At 39.3% G+C, this 18,693-nt stretch overlaps 1 protein-coding gene across 2 annotated transcripts in view; it reads right to left on the bottom strand.

The window, feature by feature from the left end:
- Nucleotides 1–7,943: 7,943 nt before the first annotated feature.
- LOC146822961 (serpin B6-like) overlaps nt 7,944–18,693 on the bottom strand; it is a 354,778-nt gene continuing 344,028 nt past the window's right edge. For both annotated transcript variants that reach the window (XM_085607130.1, XM_085607131.1), the window contains exon 7: nt 7,944–9,029. In XM_085607130.1, the coding sequence (XP_085463256.1) occupies nt 8,622–9,029 (408 nt within the window). In that variant the 3' untranslated portion in view covers nt 7,944–8,621. The remainder of the gene's footprint in view (nt 9,030–18,693) is intronic.

Here is an 18,693-nt window from a genome sequence, read left to right as displayed (position 1 = left end):
GTAACATTTTCCTTGGTGTAACTTGTTTCTCATGATGCATTTATAGATGTGTTTTCTCTCTCTCTCTGTCAGTCCATTAATTGAGATACAGAGAATATCATGACAGCTGTATGATTATCTGGATTCTGTATTTTGTACTTTATGTCTCTATTCTGCGGTTTCTTTGAAGTTGCATCTTCTCATTAAACTGCCATTGTATTCTGCCTCCAATTCCATGTCTCATATGTCTGTTTTCTTCATTTTTGGAGCAAGCGTTCCTAGGCACCCCGCCTCAAATTAAGGTGCCCCTTTTGTCCCTGACTCACTCTCCTGCTCAGTTCTGTGGTGGCTCCCGGGGCTCTGGGGACCGCCCCTAGCTTCCTTGACCCGTAATAGATCTTCCCTCCAACAGCCTCTCTTGCAAGTCCTGTATTGTTGGTTTGTTGCCCCTGCCCCCCTTTCCACTGCCCTCCATAGTCTGTTGTGCTTCCACGGCCCTTCCTGCCTGCTCAGTGTGGTTAAATTGTTGCCTTTGCACCCTCCTACCTGCCTTCAATTTTCAGAGTCCGTGCCCCTGGCCTCTGCCTCTCAACAGTATCCTAATGAACAACTAGATTGCTAACATTCTATATTTATTACAAAAGTGTGGAACGCCTGACATCATCTTAATGTAATCAAAACTGTAATACCTAGAGCATTCCTTTAGAAATTACATATATGAGAGGGTCTTATTGGCTTCAAAATTATGGTTAGTGCTCTAAAAGACTAAAATAAGGACATATTTTCTGAGTTTTCAAATAGCGACAAAGCACTTTTAAATTATTTGTTATCTTTATGTTTTTTTATCTAGTTGACAACTTGATTAAATGTTGCACTTAGGGGAGAGGATGTGGTGTTACTTCCAGAACTGCAGACTTTGCAACTGGGGAACCAGGTTGAAGTTTCTGCTTCAGTTCGACATTCTGTGATTCTGGTCAAATCACTTAGTCTCCCCATGTCTACAACCAAAATGAATTTGTTCTTGTGTGATGTAACCAATGCTCATGTAAAGCACTCCAATACCTGACAAGTCTGCACTATATAACACTGCAAAAACACAAAATAATAAGTGTTTTGCACACTTCTGTCATTGGGCTATATTTGAGCTTTATCTGGGTGATTTTGGGCTACATTTGGGCTCTTTTGTCTCCGGTGGCCATCTTGGGAGATTTATTTGTTATGAAGTTTCCTAATTTCCTCATGTACTGCAGTCTCCTCAGTCGGAAATGCTTTCAGTTTTTTACTTTGATTCCATCATGAAGGTATTCAGATATGTCACACATTTGCCATAAATTCTGAATGTTAGCACTCTAGTTGCTCATTAGATCACTGTAGTAAAACTACTGTTCACCATGGAAGTCTGCTCCTGGTATTAAAAGTGCATGTTTCAGTCTGCATGTCAGAATTTTTTAATGAAATAGAAGAGGATTTGAGAAGTCACTCAAAATGTGCCCTCATTTTCTTTCTTCAGCATTAATCATAATTTCTATGGCAAAATGAACCCACTCATTGTGTTCCTTTTTAAATTAAATGTTTTAAGTGTTACCAGTTTATTCCAATCAAGATGGCTTCAGGTGTGCCATACTTTTGTCATAATGAAGACAGTAAGTGCTCTAGTTGTTTTTAAGAACATTCTTGGACATTCTGTCATTGGGCTATACTTGGGCTACATCTGGGTGATATTTGGGCTACATTTGGGCTCTTTTGTCTCTGGTGGCCATCTTGGGAGACTTATTTGTTATGAAGTTTCCTAATTTCCTCATTTACTGCAGTCTCCTCAGTAGGAAATACTTTCAGTTTTTTACTTTGATTCCATCAAGAAGGCATTCAAATGTGTCACACATTTGCCATAAAATCAGAATGTTAGCACTCTTTTTGCTCATTAGATCACTGTAGTAAAGCTACTGCTCACCAGGGAAAACTGCTGCTGGTATTGAAAGTGCATGTTTCAGTCTGCATGTCAGAATTTTTTAATGAAATAGAAGAGGATTTGAGAAGTCACTCAAAATGTGCCCTAATTTTTCTTTCTGCAGCACTAATCATACTTTTTATGGAAAAATGAACCCCCTCATTTTGTTCCTTTTTAAATTAAATGTTTTAAGAGTTACCACTTTAATCCAAGCAAGATGGCTTCAGGTGTGCCATACATTTATCATAAGTAGGACGGTTAGCGCTCTAGTAGTTCTTTGGAACACTCTGGAAAGCTGCAGTAGAACACAAAGGAATCAACTGACAGTCTCTGCCCTTGTTGGATGTACATGTTTTACTGAGAATGTCAGACTTCATTCTCACATGACTGAGAAAGATAATGCGAATTTACAGAAAATAAGCTCTCAGTTTAGCTTATAGATCACCTTCCAAACCTCTGTGTTAAAAGCATGAGAAAATATTTTTCTCTCAATCATGATATCCCAGCAGAAGGCTTTTTCACATGGTGAAATCACCTTAGAACATACCACAATTCCTAAAATGAGTATGGTACCATCAACAAATGATTTATAATGTAACTAAAGTCTTAAAACCTTCTATTAACTGCAATGCTTTTTAATGAGGTGCTATCATGTATATTGGTCCCAAGATGGCTGCCAACACTTCTTGGATGAAGTGCTGACAGCCAATCAGATCTCAGGATGAGATGTGTGGTTAGGCTCCGCCCACATATATATATTGATTTAAATGCTATTTTCTCAGGAACTACTGAACAGATTTACACCAGACCTACAAAAGGCACTTCCTTGACCTGAGGACTACCTCTCTGCCAAATTTCAAGTAACTCTGTTCAGCCGTTCGGGCTGTAGCTGTGTCTAAAGGTCCTATGGAAAAATGCATGGGAAAAACGCGTTTTGGGACCCCCCTTTTTTCTCAGCCCCCGCTTGACGAATCCCCCCGAGACTTTCAGGGTAGGAGCGGAGCGTAGCGCCCCACCTATTTTGAAAATTTCGCGAGGATTCATCGACCGGCGCCAAAGTTATTCCAAATAGAATGTTGCGGATTTCCTATGGAAACAGGGTCCTAACTATAACTATCTACTGGCGACCGCCAGTAGATAATATATATATATATATATATATATATATATATATATATATATATATATATATATATATATATATATATATATATATTCGCTAATCAATAGCTGTAGTGAGTGATTTCCAGCCCTAATATCCTGGCTGATTTTATATTCCAATAAAGGTCATACACGTTAGATGTCCCAACATAAGATGCCCATTGTTTTTTTTCTCCTCCTGTCCTCTAAACAGTGTGGGGGCAGTAGGGCTTCATGTGGTACAAGTGAGCATGCTTGTGAGACTAGCATGCGTGTGAGGCTTTTAGAGTCACACCTCCCATATTACTGCTCTGACAGAGAGAGCAACCTCTACCCAAAACCTGAAGCTGTCCCATAGAGCCAATACCGCTGCCGGGCATTAATCAAGAGATGTGCGCGGCAAGCAGCATCTCTCCTACTAGAACAAGCATTGGCATAGCCAATAGGTCTCCCTTTTGGAACCTTATAAGTATTTAGTTATGCAGCACAATATCCTTGGTACAACAACATCAACTGTTGCATGGCTAAACACTTATAAGGTACAAGGTTTAGCCATGCAACAGCTGATGTTGTTGCACCAAGGATATTGTGCTGCATAACTAAATACTTATAAGGTCCCAAAAGCGAGACCTATTGGCTATGCCAATGCTTGTGTAATAAGTGTTGGAACGCTCGGACAATCATCAAAAAAATGGGACTGTCCAGGCAAATCTGAGACATCTGGCCACCCTAGTGCATCGGAGTCACATACACGTCTTTACTAATGCCTGGAACTGCTCGTAGGCATACAATTGCCATGGCCAGCACTGCTGATGTAATATTTGTACTCCTGTTTTGTTTCAGCATTCGTCACTGTCTATAAACACTGTTGATGGTATGGCGCCAGCAGCGTGTGTTATACCGTCACATGTTGGTCTCACATATACCCGAGACTTCTTATCAATATGCCATTGTGATAACAGCACTCCAATGAAGGTATTTGATAATTCAGTAGCATTCAATATTAATCATTGCTTATGAATACTGAATAATCAATGTAGCAAATCTTTCAGAAAATGCACAAAACAGAACTATTGGATATGCAGGGCATCTCGGTTTCAATGTTGGTAGTTCCCACTTTTGATCTTGTATTCACCCCAATGAGTGCTCACAGTTAAATGCTTGTGCTAAAATTTAAATGTCTTTGTGTGGTTTTCTTATGGCTGTCCAGTTTTCCTGCGAAGCCACCAGTACTACTTATTAGTGCTGGCATAAGATTGATTGAATAGCATTGCAATTATGTTCCTAATTATTTTGATATGCTCTTTAAATGACATCATTCAGCAATAACACAGTTTTGCTAGTATGTCTTTGCTCTTCATGAACCATGACGAGAATATCAATGGGAAATAGAGCGCTTTTCATTTACTTTGAGAAAAGATTATATGAAGCTAAACATGTTGTCTTGAGCACAAGTAAATCTATGAACCTGAATTGGTGTGCTCCTCTTTTCCTTGCTGCGCTGTTCATGTGGCAGCAGGAACTGTGGTTTATGTTGGACCGAGGCCATGGACCATCACAGGCACCGGCAGCACCAGGCCGTACAACAGCGTAACTTCGGTTACTACATTGGAAGAGGCACAGTGATATTTGTTGCCACAATCCCGATGTCTGAGCTTTTGCAACCCAAAGCTCCACCCCACTTTCAATGAAGAAGGAGGACATTATGGTGCCGCTGCTGCTTAACCATTTAAGACACAGAAGTAGTCCATGAATACTTATGGAGTTTGGGAGCATAAGTCAGCTCTTTGGGTGGGAGTTTTAACATCTACAAGATCAAGCTCACAATTTAAAAACAAGTACTGTCCTTTTATGCTGTATTGTAATTTGTAAAGTGTCTAGGCAGCTCTGACACCGCTTCCAAGTGCAGCTTCTCAGGTGATTTGGCAAAAACATCAGGGAAAGGAGTGTCTGTAACAATGATATATGGTCACACCTGAATTTTATTATGCTGACACAATAAAACTGACTAGTTTGTAAATGTTTGCGTTACAAGATATGGCTTGACTACCTTCCTCTCATTTCCCAGTTAGATACTTCAGCTCAGTATGGTCCCTGTGCATTCCAAAGGAGGAAGCCATATGGGGAAATAGACCAATCACAAAATATTAGCTTCAAATAAGGATAGCTAGATATTTGGAAACTAGTGCTTGTTAACAGTTGTCTTGTAAGAAATTAATTGGTAACACACAATCTGATACAGAGTAGTCATTAATTCTAAGAGACTCATTTATTCCAGGATTCCCTGTCTAAGGGTCTTGTGTTTCCCTTCTCTAAATCTCAGGAAGGTGCTTGCCTCTGGAAGTACTGAAATTGATATGTTGTCGAGATACCAGAGTTAGGCATATGATTCGAAAACGAGAATTCCTTAGTTCATAAAGTTTATCACCAAACATGTTTTTTTATGGGTTTTTTAAAAACAGGTGTTGGTATCAAAATGGTGTGTGTGTATACTGGGGAACAAACTGCGTAAAGAAATATTGTCAATAATAACTATACAATGTCGCACAAAATACAGAGTAATCAAGTTTATATTGAATCTTTAACAATAATGTTTTTTGAATACACAGTACATGTTAACTATTCACAGAGAAACAATTAAATAGGAAAAAAATACTTCGTTCTAAACAAAAATTCTGTTTCAACGAGAATAAAATGTGTAAACCAACAAATAATTTAGTGGAATCATAAGGCAAAAGCATACGAAATAAATACTAAGGGGCCCATTAGCATGGTGAGCGGATCGCCACCGCCCGACTGGCGTTGGCGATCCGCCCGCCAAAACACCTCACCGGACGGCCATTTAACTCCGCCACATTAGCATGGCGGGGGGTACCACAGCAGACGGAAAGACCGTCCGCTGCTTTTCCGCAGGTAGGCAATCGTCACGATTGCCTACCGGGCGGAAAAGGCCCATAATATGGTGGCGGTGCCTTGCAGGCACCGCCATCCATATTATGATGATGGCGGTGGAATGCCTTTCCATGCCGGAGACTCTGCCATGGAAAGGCATGTGGTGTTTACTTTGGGGGCCCATTTCGGGCCCCCGGGGGGTGGGGGGCTGCACTTGGGGGGTACCCATAGTACCCCCCCTACATTGGCATTCACAATGTGGCAGGCACCGTGCAGTGCCTGTCACGTTGTGCATGCAAATGCACAACATGCATTCCCAACATTGTGGCGGGTGCTGCTCACAGCACCGCCCATCACAATATTGGAAATGCGGGATGCGACCGCCAGGGTGGCGGTCGCATCCTAATTGTCAGTGCGGGACCGCCGCACCACTGGCGGATGGTCCCAGCACCGCTATGGTGGAGGGCAGACTGGAGTCCACCCGCCATCCTAAAAGGCCCCAAAATGCCGATTTTCCATGGACTTCTTTTAACTCCATTGAGCACATGCTAATGATACTGCTTCTTTGCAAGTCGACCAGGTGCCGTATTACAGACAGTGCCCATAGGCTGTGTTGCATTATAGAAGGGGCCGCAGACTGTTGTGCACGTATTTCAGTAACATAATGGCACTGGTATTGCCAGCACTACCTTGCGCTATCTTCAGAGGGTGTTTCCTCATTGGCCCTGTGTGTGGCAAACAGGACACTGACAGAGCACCACAAAAAGGTGGTGAACTATCAGTGCACCCCCCTGAAGGCATCCTTCTGGAGGGGAGAGGAGTTATGTTGCATATACAAATGTCAAACAACAGAATTTCATGGGCCAGCAAATCAGTAAGACAGAAAGCTCAGTAGACTGGCAGGAGAAACAGAAGACTGCTGTTGACTGCTGCGAGATTTAGATATATTCCTGCTCTACTGAACAAGAGTGCCATCTTCATGTAATCAGTAAGTGTGTACACAGGTATGTGCAGAAGCTTTTCCTGGTTTTGGTATTGCAAATGAATGGGCACACAGCACAGCATAGTGATTCAAGCAAAAGAAAGGCAGACACTAGGTGCTGTGCACACTGGACTGGTTGGAAGATCCATGTAGGATGCCTGCACATGGCTAATATTTGCTTTGAGTGAGAGTTTAGCAATTCGCAAAGTACTAAAATGAATGCCATATATTTCATGTTGAAGGAGTATGGTCATAGGGGTATTCTGTTCAAGCAGGTCATATTTTGGAATGTTTAGAGCGCACTGCTTATGCTCTAACCCTAGACATGCTTTTTACAAGGCTAATTGGCCTGGACTGATAAAAGGTGATGGCTTGGACAAATACCAATGTTTTGTAGCATAGATACATCTCGATCAGCGGATGCAGCTCCTCACCGGCCACTATACTAAATTCTGACAGGAGTCTGATGGAAGACTATCCGTTCCTTTTTAAGGGCTTTCAAGTACTTTAGTAGTTCGGGACAACTCTGGAGGCTTGGTTGAAGGGGCACTTTCCATGCTTTGCCAGACACTCTACCACAAAGGTACTGTAGGTTCCATGTTGCCTTCTGCTCACTTTCTAATCCTCTATGTAGAAGCTATTTTCCAAATGTGTGCTTGTGGGTGTTACCAACCCTGCAGTGGAGTAATATTTGCTTTTTTTCATATAAAGGAGCAACATTTAGAAGAATCAGACCTCAAAACTCTAGATCAGTAAACCTCCAGCAGGCCCGTGTCCTGGGTGGACTGCAGTAATCTGTCTATAGCTTTCCCACCAACTTCTTTTTTCCTCTTATTAAAACAAATCAATTTGTGACTACTGAAAAGGTAACAGACACTAGGCTTTTTAATGAACATAATTTAATAGTCAACTGGATCAGCAAATGTAAAATGTTCAGAGCATTATAATGTTTTGCTGAATGAAAAACACTAGTATAACAAACATATTACCATAACGCAAATATTAATTTTGCATAAGATGTTTATTTAGATTGTATGGAGGAAGAGGACAAAAAAGGCAGCCATTTGTTATATAAGGACACTTTAAATTGAAACTATAGTCCTCTGTAAAATTCAAAAATGGTTATTGCTTTGGAGGCTTACTGAGTGAAGTTCAAATGCGATCACTATATCAACTTAAAGTTAATTCTTGGAACAATGTTTTTTCAATCCACAAGTCTAGCAGTCTACAATATATTGGGTTTTCCCCAGAAAGGCATACTATGCAACATTACCCTGCATAGAAATGCTGAATTTATACAACTCCGGCATTGCTTTTATAAGAACGCCGACATGCCATCATGATCATGTATTTGTGTAACAACATACCTAAAAAATTACAAGTGTCATACAGGAAATATTTTTCTTCATTTAACAATGAAGAACAAAGTGAAGTGTGTTCTGCATTCTGACCATAGCGGTTAAAAGGTGCACCGTAAAGGCAATGGAAATAGTTAGATTAATAAACTTTCGCAACATTTTCAAATTTTTTGGTAAGATTTATGTGAAACCAATCAAATTATCACAAACTACTGTGAAATTAAGGTTTACTTCTGGGAGTCCAAGACAACATCCACATATCAATTAGGAACCAAATATATTTTGAGGCGGTGCAGAGGGTCATTTTATGGTATTTTTCCATTTATGGAGAGCAGAATCGGCCACAGAAAAGGATGTTGCGGGTCTTGTTGTGCCTGATAAAGAACAGGAAAGGATGGTCTGCCATGAACCTTGAAACTCGCATCACTAGACAGCATTCCCTCATGACTGCTGCGGCGGCAGCAGCCGCTTCTGTGCCTTCCTCATTGACATCCACGAATGCCTTGTGAACCACCTTTGACAGCACCAGATCATTGCTATTTGACATTCCAGAGAAGTCAGATTTCACTTCATCAAATGCATCCAGCATTCCCAGGCTGGTGAGGAATGGTTTCAAGTCATAATTCTCTTCCAGTTTAAAACGGGGTAAAAATAGCTCAACCTCATCTGAGTGCATCATTTTTGGGTTTGTCCAGTCTGCAAATTTCTCATAGGTAAGTTCTCTTTCAAGCTGAAAAGGGAGACAAGGATGGTTTTTTAATACAAAAAAAATATATAAATTAGTTTGTCAAAAGGTCTTTAAAACTTCATAACTTTTCTAAATATACAGGCATCAAAGTTTTCAAAAATTTCAGGGTCCCAACCCAATGCCATTGCTCTCATTGTGCAACCCAGTTGTGCCTCACAGTCACAAAATTGCCTCTGTTCCAGTTGAATCAAAAAGAGTGATATGGGATGAAAATGTTTACATCAGAAAAACTAGCCTAAAGCTCCTCCATTGATTTAGAACTAGATTAAAATAAAAGCGATTCCATAAAGGTAATAGCAAGAAATATAAATTTGCAAGGACAAATTTAAACACAGGATATGGATTGCAACCTGAACATACCAGAAACACATGTGGTATGTGTTCTTCACCCTAGGAAAACGCAAGGACATGGACTGCCTAAGGAAATATAAGTATTCCAAAACAAGGTCAGCATTTTATTTCCTTTTCCCTTTTGCTGGTAACAAAGTTATGGTTTCGGCCATAAAAATTAAACCGAATCAAATAAAACATACGAGACAAAGGATTCCACTTTATTAGGATAAAATATGTGTGTACATGTAAATTTGGTACAAAGAGCAAATCTAACCATGTAGTAACGAAGCACTGTATATAATCGGGTTGACAAAATAATGTTCTAGAAGTGTGTAGTGAAAAATCAAACAGAATATGTCAGGAAAGAAGTAAATGACATATGTTTGATGTCTGGGTACAATTAATTAAAACAGAGGGATTCCAAAGAGCAAATCATTTCAGCATCTGGGTACAGATTTTCAGTAATCTTATAGGATTAAATTAGCAAAAGCGTTAATCACAACAGCCACTTTTATGGGTTTCCTTATAGATTGTGCTTGGTGCCATTCCAACAACTAGTGTCCACTTGGTTATAACAAAGTCAAACAGCAAAGCAAATGTCATTCAGCAATTTGTATGTAAATATATTTTTCAACAACATTATGGGCCCGATTCACAGAACTACCTTAAGACAAAATCAGGATTTTGTCTTAAGTCTGTCTTAAGTCTGTCTTAAGTTTGTCTTAAGTCTGTCCTAAGTTTGTCTTAAGTTTGTCTTGGTCTGTCTTAAATCTGTCGCAAGTCTGTCTAAAGTCTGTCTTAAGTCTGTCTTAAGTCTGTCTTAAGTCTGTCTTAAGTCTGTCCTAAGTCTGTCCTAAGTCTGTCCTAAGTCTGTCCTACAACTTTTGGTATTCACAGAAGGCATTTAGTAGTAGTAAAGTTAGGATTTTGTCTTAAATTTGACTTAAGACAGACTTAAGACAGGCTTAAGACAGTCTTAAGACAGTCTTAAGACAGACTTAAGACAGTCTTAAGACAGTCTTAAGACAGACTTAAGACAGACTTAAGACAAACTTAGGACAGACTTAAGACAGACTTAAGACAAAATCCTAACTACTAAATGCCTTCTGTGAATACCAAAAGTAGTAAGTTTAGGATTTTGTCTTAAGTTAGTTCTGTGAATCGGGCCCACTATGATTAAGTAGAATGTAAAATAAGGGGGTTGTGAACAGCACAGTACAAATAAATGGTAAATGAGTGGGGGTGGTACATAAAAAGTGTAAACAACTTTGACAAGTAAGTGACTGTCAGAAACAGACAATTCAACACCAGATATAGGAATATGTTGCCCCAGTCTAAAAAACATGCATCAACTACCAACACTGTTTCAATGGCAAACTATTTCAGAGGATCTTGCTAAGGACACAATGATTTTCCACTAAAGGTGATTTCAGTAACTATTTGGTTGTAGACTTTCATTGTTGGAGAGGTTTCTGGCATAACAGGTGGATCAAATAAGTAAGATTTTAATGCGGTTAGTAAACCGGAATAATATTTCTGTTCCTGCTCCATTTAGGTACCGTAATAATTATTGAGTTCCAGCATTCTTTGATCTATCTTTGATCCAGGTAATGCATAGATCAGTTCGTAATTTTAAGTTGAATCAGGATGTACTTTGAGACATATTTAGAATGTAAAAGATGTACACATACGCTCAGACTCATTTGTGGATTTACCGACTACATGAGTGAAACTTCTTTATGTCATCACCTACCAAGAACTACACCAGAGACAATTTTGTATCGGATCTGGATTGAACCGATGCCATGAACACAATATGTTTACTGGTATTTTCGGATTTAAAAAAATGTATTAAAATGAAAGCGTAAATATTGAGGGGTTTATTGACGAAAACAAACAGGAGTATGGGAGGTAGAACTACAGGAGTACTCCTTTAGATATTTCCATCTGCCTTCCGGGCCGAACTGGCCGTATTGGGCACCGGGCATTTCCCCGGTGGGCCGCCAGGGTAGGTCCAGTTTTGGATCCCTTGAGGGCCACTTTTGTTACCGGGGGTGGTTTGCAGCATAGCTGCAATACCTCCCCCTGTAACAAAAGAAGTGCAGTGTTTTTCACATTGATTCCCCACCCCCGCAGCCGGTTCGACTGAATTGCCAGGGCAGGTTTACGTTCCCAGTTTGGCCCTGTCTGGCTTGGTCACTCGCCAATAAAATGGTAAATATGCAACAAAGGGGACACCTTCCTTTTTATTTGCATGAATTGTATACGAATATTCCAGGAATATTCAGATTTAATTGCAGTGTTAGATGTTTTAAGGCCAATTCATAAAGACATATAAGAGTAAGTAAAAGAAAACTACTGGCGTACTACAAAATGTCTTTGTAACTTGTCCACAGAATTCATATATTCTCTACATGGCTAACCAGTATTCCTTGCAGGATAAGACTTGGTAAAGAAGTATGGATTTACTATGTGTTTTATCATTCCAACACAAAACGATCCAAACTACTCAAGTAATGGTGAGATGAGGAGAGTATTTATGCACCTGCAGTGCAGCTGTGTTGTGGTCTTAGCTGTAAAGGAAGCCAGGAGAGGTCTCCCAAAAAATGGGTTATTTATTGGTTGAGGGAAGAGGACTAGAAGATAGAACATATATACCACTTGAAGTGTTGAACATTGGGATCTAACAGCCAAAAATGTGTCCCCTTTTGTTACGTAGCAGGGAACCTGTTGATATAATGGATGCAATAACTATTTAGCCCTGAACCAGTAGGTGCAATCCCTCCTAAAATGGTCAGGACCATACTAAACTAGGATAGTGCAGAAGGGTTAAGTAGTGTAAATCGTGGTTATTATTTCATGAATGACAAACATTTGTTATAGTTTTATGCAATTTACACTCCAATATTATTATGACTGTTTATGAATTGTGACTGAAACGGATAAATTGAAAATTGACAATTGGTATTATTGAACTAGTTGTGTATAGAGGATCTTTTTTTTTTCTTTTAAGCTGTTAATTGTGACAGATTTGAATACAAATCAAAAGATTTATTTCTGTGGCCTTATTGACTATTTGTCAAGGTTTTTATAAACCAAGGATAAATGATTTTTAATAATATATGCCTTCATTAGGACAGCAATAACTATTAGAAAAGTCTACAAAGTATGGAGATATCTTACAATGTAAACTCTCCAAGTTTAAGGACTGTACGACTCCTCCCAGTAGTCATGGTGTCATACCACACCAGGACCTTCTTATGGAGACAGTTCAACTGTGAAAGGTGCATTGTCTCTTTGTAGGAAGGTACCAGTAGGAGGAAAATCCCACAAGGCAAAAAATCTGTGGTAATCTAGTAGCTCTTGTTTAAAGATGACTATTAATTCAGAAGTAGATAAACAAGGCACCCATATTTCTCACTGACATCAGGCTGACTGACGATCTAAGCCAGAAAATCCAGTAAAAGATGCATAGCGACGAAAAACAACGGAACACGTGTTCTGATGCATAATCTACTTGTCAATACCTCATTTATATATGAGTCAAACAGAACTGACATCACAAGAAAAGACACAATTTCCTCTCGATTGGAATGCTCACTCAGGAACCCTGAATAGACATCATCTTGTAAATGGCATTTCTAAGACCTTATATGCACCTTTCTTCCACACATACATCAACGAGATACACAACGAAGACCAAGTTTGACATCTTTAGTCCAATACCAAACTCTGAAGTCTTGCCAGAGCTCCTCCCACCCGAGGCTCCTTATAAGATTCACAGCACCCCTTACATTGACAACCTGCAGAAACAATGGTCTGGTCTAATCTGGGAGGACACCCAGCCACATGCTGAACATGGAGTCCTACAATCTGTTTCTTGGATGTGCAATAAATGGACTGTCTTCCACTGCACTCTCGTCACTCAAGGATTAATCTGATGGTGAATGACAAATGGACTAAAATGATGTGGCCAGTGAAGGAAGAAAAAAAGACGATAGTTAAACTTTAATTCCAGGAACAAAAGAACAGTTTGTATTTGATTTCTCAGCAATTTCCATCACCTAAACTTCAAACAGCATAAACCTTCAGAAACCAATTGTCAATGTTTCAGTAACTCATTCAAATGATCCGTAGCCATAGGAACTAAAGGGTCAATGCAAAGAGAAGAAGGAAAAACTCTTGGATGACAACCTTACATACAGAAAAAAAGGTAAAACGTTACTAGCTCTGTGAGTCCCATTGGTGTAAGAAAATCCGGCAACTGGTAATCAGAAAGCCCAAATATCCTGAGTTGCATTACAATAGCATTGCAAAAACCATCCAAACTTTAATTGGTTTGCTCTGGTTGTCTGTTAGACTGGGAATAATAACCAGAGGAAAGAGCTTGTTCAATTTGTTAATACTTTACACAGAGCCTTCCAAAATGTGAAAGATCTGGAGTTTCTCTAACAAAAATAATTATATGAGGTAATCCATGACGATGAAAGGGGTAAATTCAAAAACATTGAGCCATTTCATTTGCTGTAGGTAACATAGGTACAAACGAAAAACTGGTCTTCTTGAAAATGTGTCTGTTGTAGCCAATATTATCTCAAATCCTCCTGAAGGAAAAAGATCCATTTTAGAAATCAATCCAATGTTCAGGGGCCATTGGTAAAGACAGTAAATATCTTGCAATGTGAGGATGTATGATGGGCAGACATTGGACAGGTAAGAACGTATTACTGAACACCAGAAGGAACAGCTGGCCACCAGAAAGGTAGTAAAATCCAAAGTAGTCCAAGGCACTTCTAATTGTGAGAAATAGCAGAATGACAAAAAAAAATTATCACATCTTGCTGAATTTCTTTTGTTGGATAGATACAACTCATTTCAACAAATTCTTACCATGAAGGTATTTTAATTATTTTGCATCAATTTGTTCTTGAGCCATCTCATTTTGTTTAAGAAAGAATGGACAGATTTATCTATTTGATGAGAAAATCATAAGCTCTGATACATGCGATAGTAATGTCGCAGTGTGCAAAAAATAGTCCATCTACCATGAAGACTATTCCAGCATTGAAGATTTCATATATACTGTAAACTCTAATGATTGATTTTAATTAAAAACAGTTCTTTAGTGCCCATTCATTACAAGCCATCTCCATATCTAAAAGCTCTCTTACAAGCACCAAGTCATTCCAGTCACTCTCTGGCAAGAACACAGGATGTTCCTGGCCATTATCATCTTTGTAACAATACTGTTCCTTTGTCTCTTTCAGAGATGTCTGCTAGAATTATCAGGATCACATTGTAGTGATTTCCTTTTTGGGTCCACTTTGGGTCTTCCTTAGTCTTGGATTTTAGCTGTTTTAGACTACCACTGCTTTGCCCAACCACATATAATACATTTGTTTATGTGACACAATGTTATTTTAGAAATAAAGTATACATAATATTTGTTATTCAGTGATTCTTCTTGGGATTCAGTCTGAACATTTCGTTCAAGGTCGAACAACACGGTGTACTGTTTTGTTGTGCCCAGAAAGTAACATCTCCTAACATTTTTAGGTATGACACAGGGGCACAGCTGCATTTTTCCAACACAGTAGTTCTTCTCATATAAACCGCGTCTTGCCCCCCTTGGAGGCAGAGAGGAGAATTTCTGCAGAGAGACAGGTCCTGGAATGGAAGCAGGAGCCTTGCATAAACTGAGTTTACACCTATGATACGGACCACCTCACTACACACATCAGGTATGGGGCCTGTTGCTAATCCCAGAGATCACTAAAATATATCCCTGTGCTCACATAGGGAGGGTAGGCCTAGATAGATATATAAGTTGCCATAGTTGGGTTGTTCGTTGTATACAGCCTGCTAGTAATGCTGGTTACGTTGCTTAGTTGTATTTGTTTACTTATCGCAACTCATCTGCCTCAGAATAGACTACAATAGTTTTAATAAATATTTTGCAAGCTTCCTCGGTGCCTTCCTTTTGTTTAATATGGACATGCATGAGTGAGAAACAGAAGGTGATGATCTGTTTCCATAGTTCCCTTGGGGACTAGGGGTTCATGTTCTAGGTTTGCCAAAATCAGCTGCTGCTCTGGGAAGGTTAAGAGTTCAGGTGAGGCACTGTGAGCTAGTCAGATTTATCCCTACGTTCTGACCTCTTGTTATACCAAAGCATAGTTCTGCTTTCCCAGCAGAATCCCTACTTTCTTTTAATTACTGAGCATCCATTTGTTCCTAAGCCATCTCATCTTTGTTTAAGAAAGACTGGACAGTTTTAGCTACTTAATGTGAAAGAATCATAAGCAAGTTGATCCTAACGGAGTAATGAATCTGGATAACCACAAGATAGCGCATCAGCCAAAAGATTCTTAGCATGAGAAATGCATATGATAGTCATAGTAATATCACACTGTGCAAAGAAAAATGTCCATCTACCTTGAAGACTACTCCGGCATTGAAGATTTCATACTCACTGTAAACTCTGTAATCGTTTTTTAATTATAAACAGTTCCGTAGTGTTGATTCATTACAAGCCATCTTCATATCTAAAAGCTCTCCCACAAGTACTAAACAATTCCAGTAACTCTCTGGCAAACATTAGAAAAAGAACACAGGATTTTCTTGTCCATCTTCTTTGTAACAACATTGTCCCTTTGGCTCTTTCAGAGATGTCTATTAGAATTATCAGGATGACAATAAACTGATTCTACAGTGAACATACTTTTGGGTATGTTAAATGCCCGTTTAGCTTGATTATTCCGGCAAAAAGCTCTTTTAGTATTTTCCTCTGTAGAACTTAACTTACATCACTGGTTATTTCTCAACGTTCTTAAAAATTGACAATAAAAATGTGCAAATCTAAGAAAGGCTTGAGGCTATATTTACATTAGGAGGAGAAGAAGGCCATTCCAAATAACTGGTTATTTGGAATGTTGGTTGCAAATCCACGGAATGGCCAGAACAATGTAATCCAAATCCAAGACACTTAATTTTCTCCTTCTCAAACTCACTTCTCAGGTTTACAAGACAAATGATGCCTCTAGAGTCCTGATAACACTGGATTCAGGTAAAGCAATTCAAATTGGTTCAAAAAATAAGAAATACTGAATACATAATATGTTGAAAAAAGGCAGGAACATTGCAGAACCAATAATGCCACACTGCAGAACCAAAAGGGAATTACATAATATTAAAAATGCCCAAATCAGGTGCGGAAAGTCTTTTCCCCTCTCCGCCCTCCTTTATACACAGAAACGATAAGCAGTTTGCAATTCAAGTTTAGTGAATATTCATGCTCCTGGCCTTTACTTTAAAATGCCCATCATGAGAGGATATTTATCCTTGATTGTAATTTGATTTAAACCTCTAATCAAAACCAGGTCAGAGAGTGTGATCTATCTGGTACAAAATGCAAAAGTGCTGCAGGGGTTGAAGAATATAGTACAATTAGTCCATTTTGCAAATGCTCCTGTATAAAAGCCTTCAGTATCTCCTTCTAATTGAATATAAGGAATAAATGTGTTCAAAAGAAACAACAATGCCTACTTCAGTTGTTAGATCACAGTCATAAACTGTCTGAGGGGGAAGAAGCGATCTTTGGGCTTGGCAACAACTTAGGAAAAAGCATGCATGGTACTGACTTGTCACCACATAAAGATTAGTCACAATTAAATCTGAAGAGGAAACCTTTATTTCATGGCTAATGAAACACTAACTTCCTAAAGCACCACTCCTCCTTTCTTTTCATCTTTCCTGTAATTGATGTTCAATTTACAGAATTACACCAATGAATAAAAAAAATTAAGTAGGGTGCTGTGAACAAATCAGCTCATCTTCCTTCTCTTATTTGCAACTTGTAGTAAATAAGTTAACCAAGTTCATTCTACCCAAGTAGTTTGAGCTGCGAATTGACAGAATTGAGTCACATAAGTATATCCATTACTCCCTGCTGAATATTACACAATGCTTCCTTGGCAGAATGCTCCAAATCATAATATCGCCCTACATACAAGTAAGAAATTATAAAAAAAAGTCTCCAAACAGACGTATGAAGTAGTTTGTAGACAAGTTGCTCAGGCCCAGGCAGGTTTGACTAGGCAGTCCACCAAAGAAACCATCTTAACTCGGTCTTGATTAAACTCTGCAGGGATGAGAGCAAAATGCACAGTAACAAACTTTAATCCTTCTACTATCACAGGAACTGCAGAAAAACATGCAGCTCTTGAAAGAACTGATGGGAAACCTATAGACCTTAATGCCACCAGAGATACATGTTGGGGTAAAAATGTCTCGTCACCAAATATTTGCTTCAAATAACAAGGGTCAGCTTTTCAGAAGTCAGTGCTATATCTCGGTTGTCTTGGTGACACAGAATATGAGTATAATCCAGAAGGCATTGTGTATTAAGCATGTACTCTGGAATTAGATATAGTGAAGGAGCTTTTGTACAGGTTTCACATTTTCTCCTCTTGGCAGCTAAAGGAGGTAAGCTGCTAGGCCTGGAAGTACTAAAGATTAGAGATTGGTTAGAAGAGACAACATCATATATAGCATTTCCATAGCTGTTTGTGTCTTGACTTTACTACAGCTCCATTCAAAGTTTTTTTTATACGTGATGGAGACAAAAGGTGTGATATTTATGGCAGTCTATTTGGATGTAGCCATTAACCATCTGGTTTATTTGAGGGGAAGAGGACAGTGAGTTTTTATGATGGACATAGATCAGTGATAGTAATGTCCAATGGCTGTACCCTACCCTTTGCAGATCTTAGTGGGCTATTTCTCCAATCTGATACAAGTGGTGCTTGGATTGACTCTGCTATGGTACACTTCAAGCAAAAACTTTTTTTCCCAGGATCATAGCGTGGGGTCGCTAAATACCCAGAATTAGACCGGGCTGCAGATCATTGGGAATCATAGATATTAGTTGTAGATAATTTTATAATCCTAATGGGGGAAACCTGCTTTGGTTGTTTTCTGCATAACTAACCATGATTGGGACTGGGCTAGTGTCAAAGTCTTGAAAAAGTCCTTCATGGTTAAGTGATTTGTTCATTGTAGCACCCCGGTTTCCTCTTCAAAGGCGATTTTTTTTTTCTTTCAGGCCCATTTGGGTAGATATCACTTTCGCTTTAGTTTAACCATTCCACATTATTCCACACAATGCTTTCCCTGGTACGAAATGTCCTCGCCCTTCCTTGTATCAATTCAGTTGGGCAGCTCAGAGGAGACCTTCCACCACCCCTCCGCCTCCACCTCCATAGCATGTCACCCTTCTTTCTGTCCAGTTGAATTATCTAGCTGCCATGCTGAG

Source organism: Triturus cristatus, chromosome 5_2 (genome assembly GCF_964204655.1).
Source record: "Triturus cristatus chromosome 5_2, aTriCri1.1, whole genome shotgun sequence".
NCBI classification, from domain to species: Eukaryota; Metazoa; Chordata; class Amphibia; order Caudata; family Salamandridae; genus Triturus; species Triturus cristatus.
This window is presented reverse-complemented; position numbering and strand designations above follow the sequence as displayed.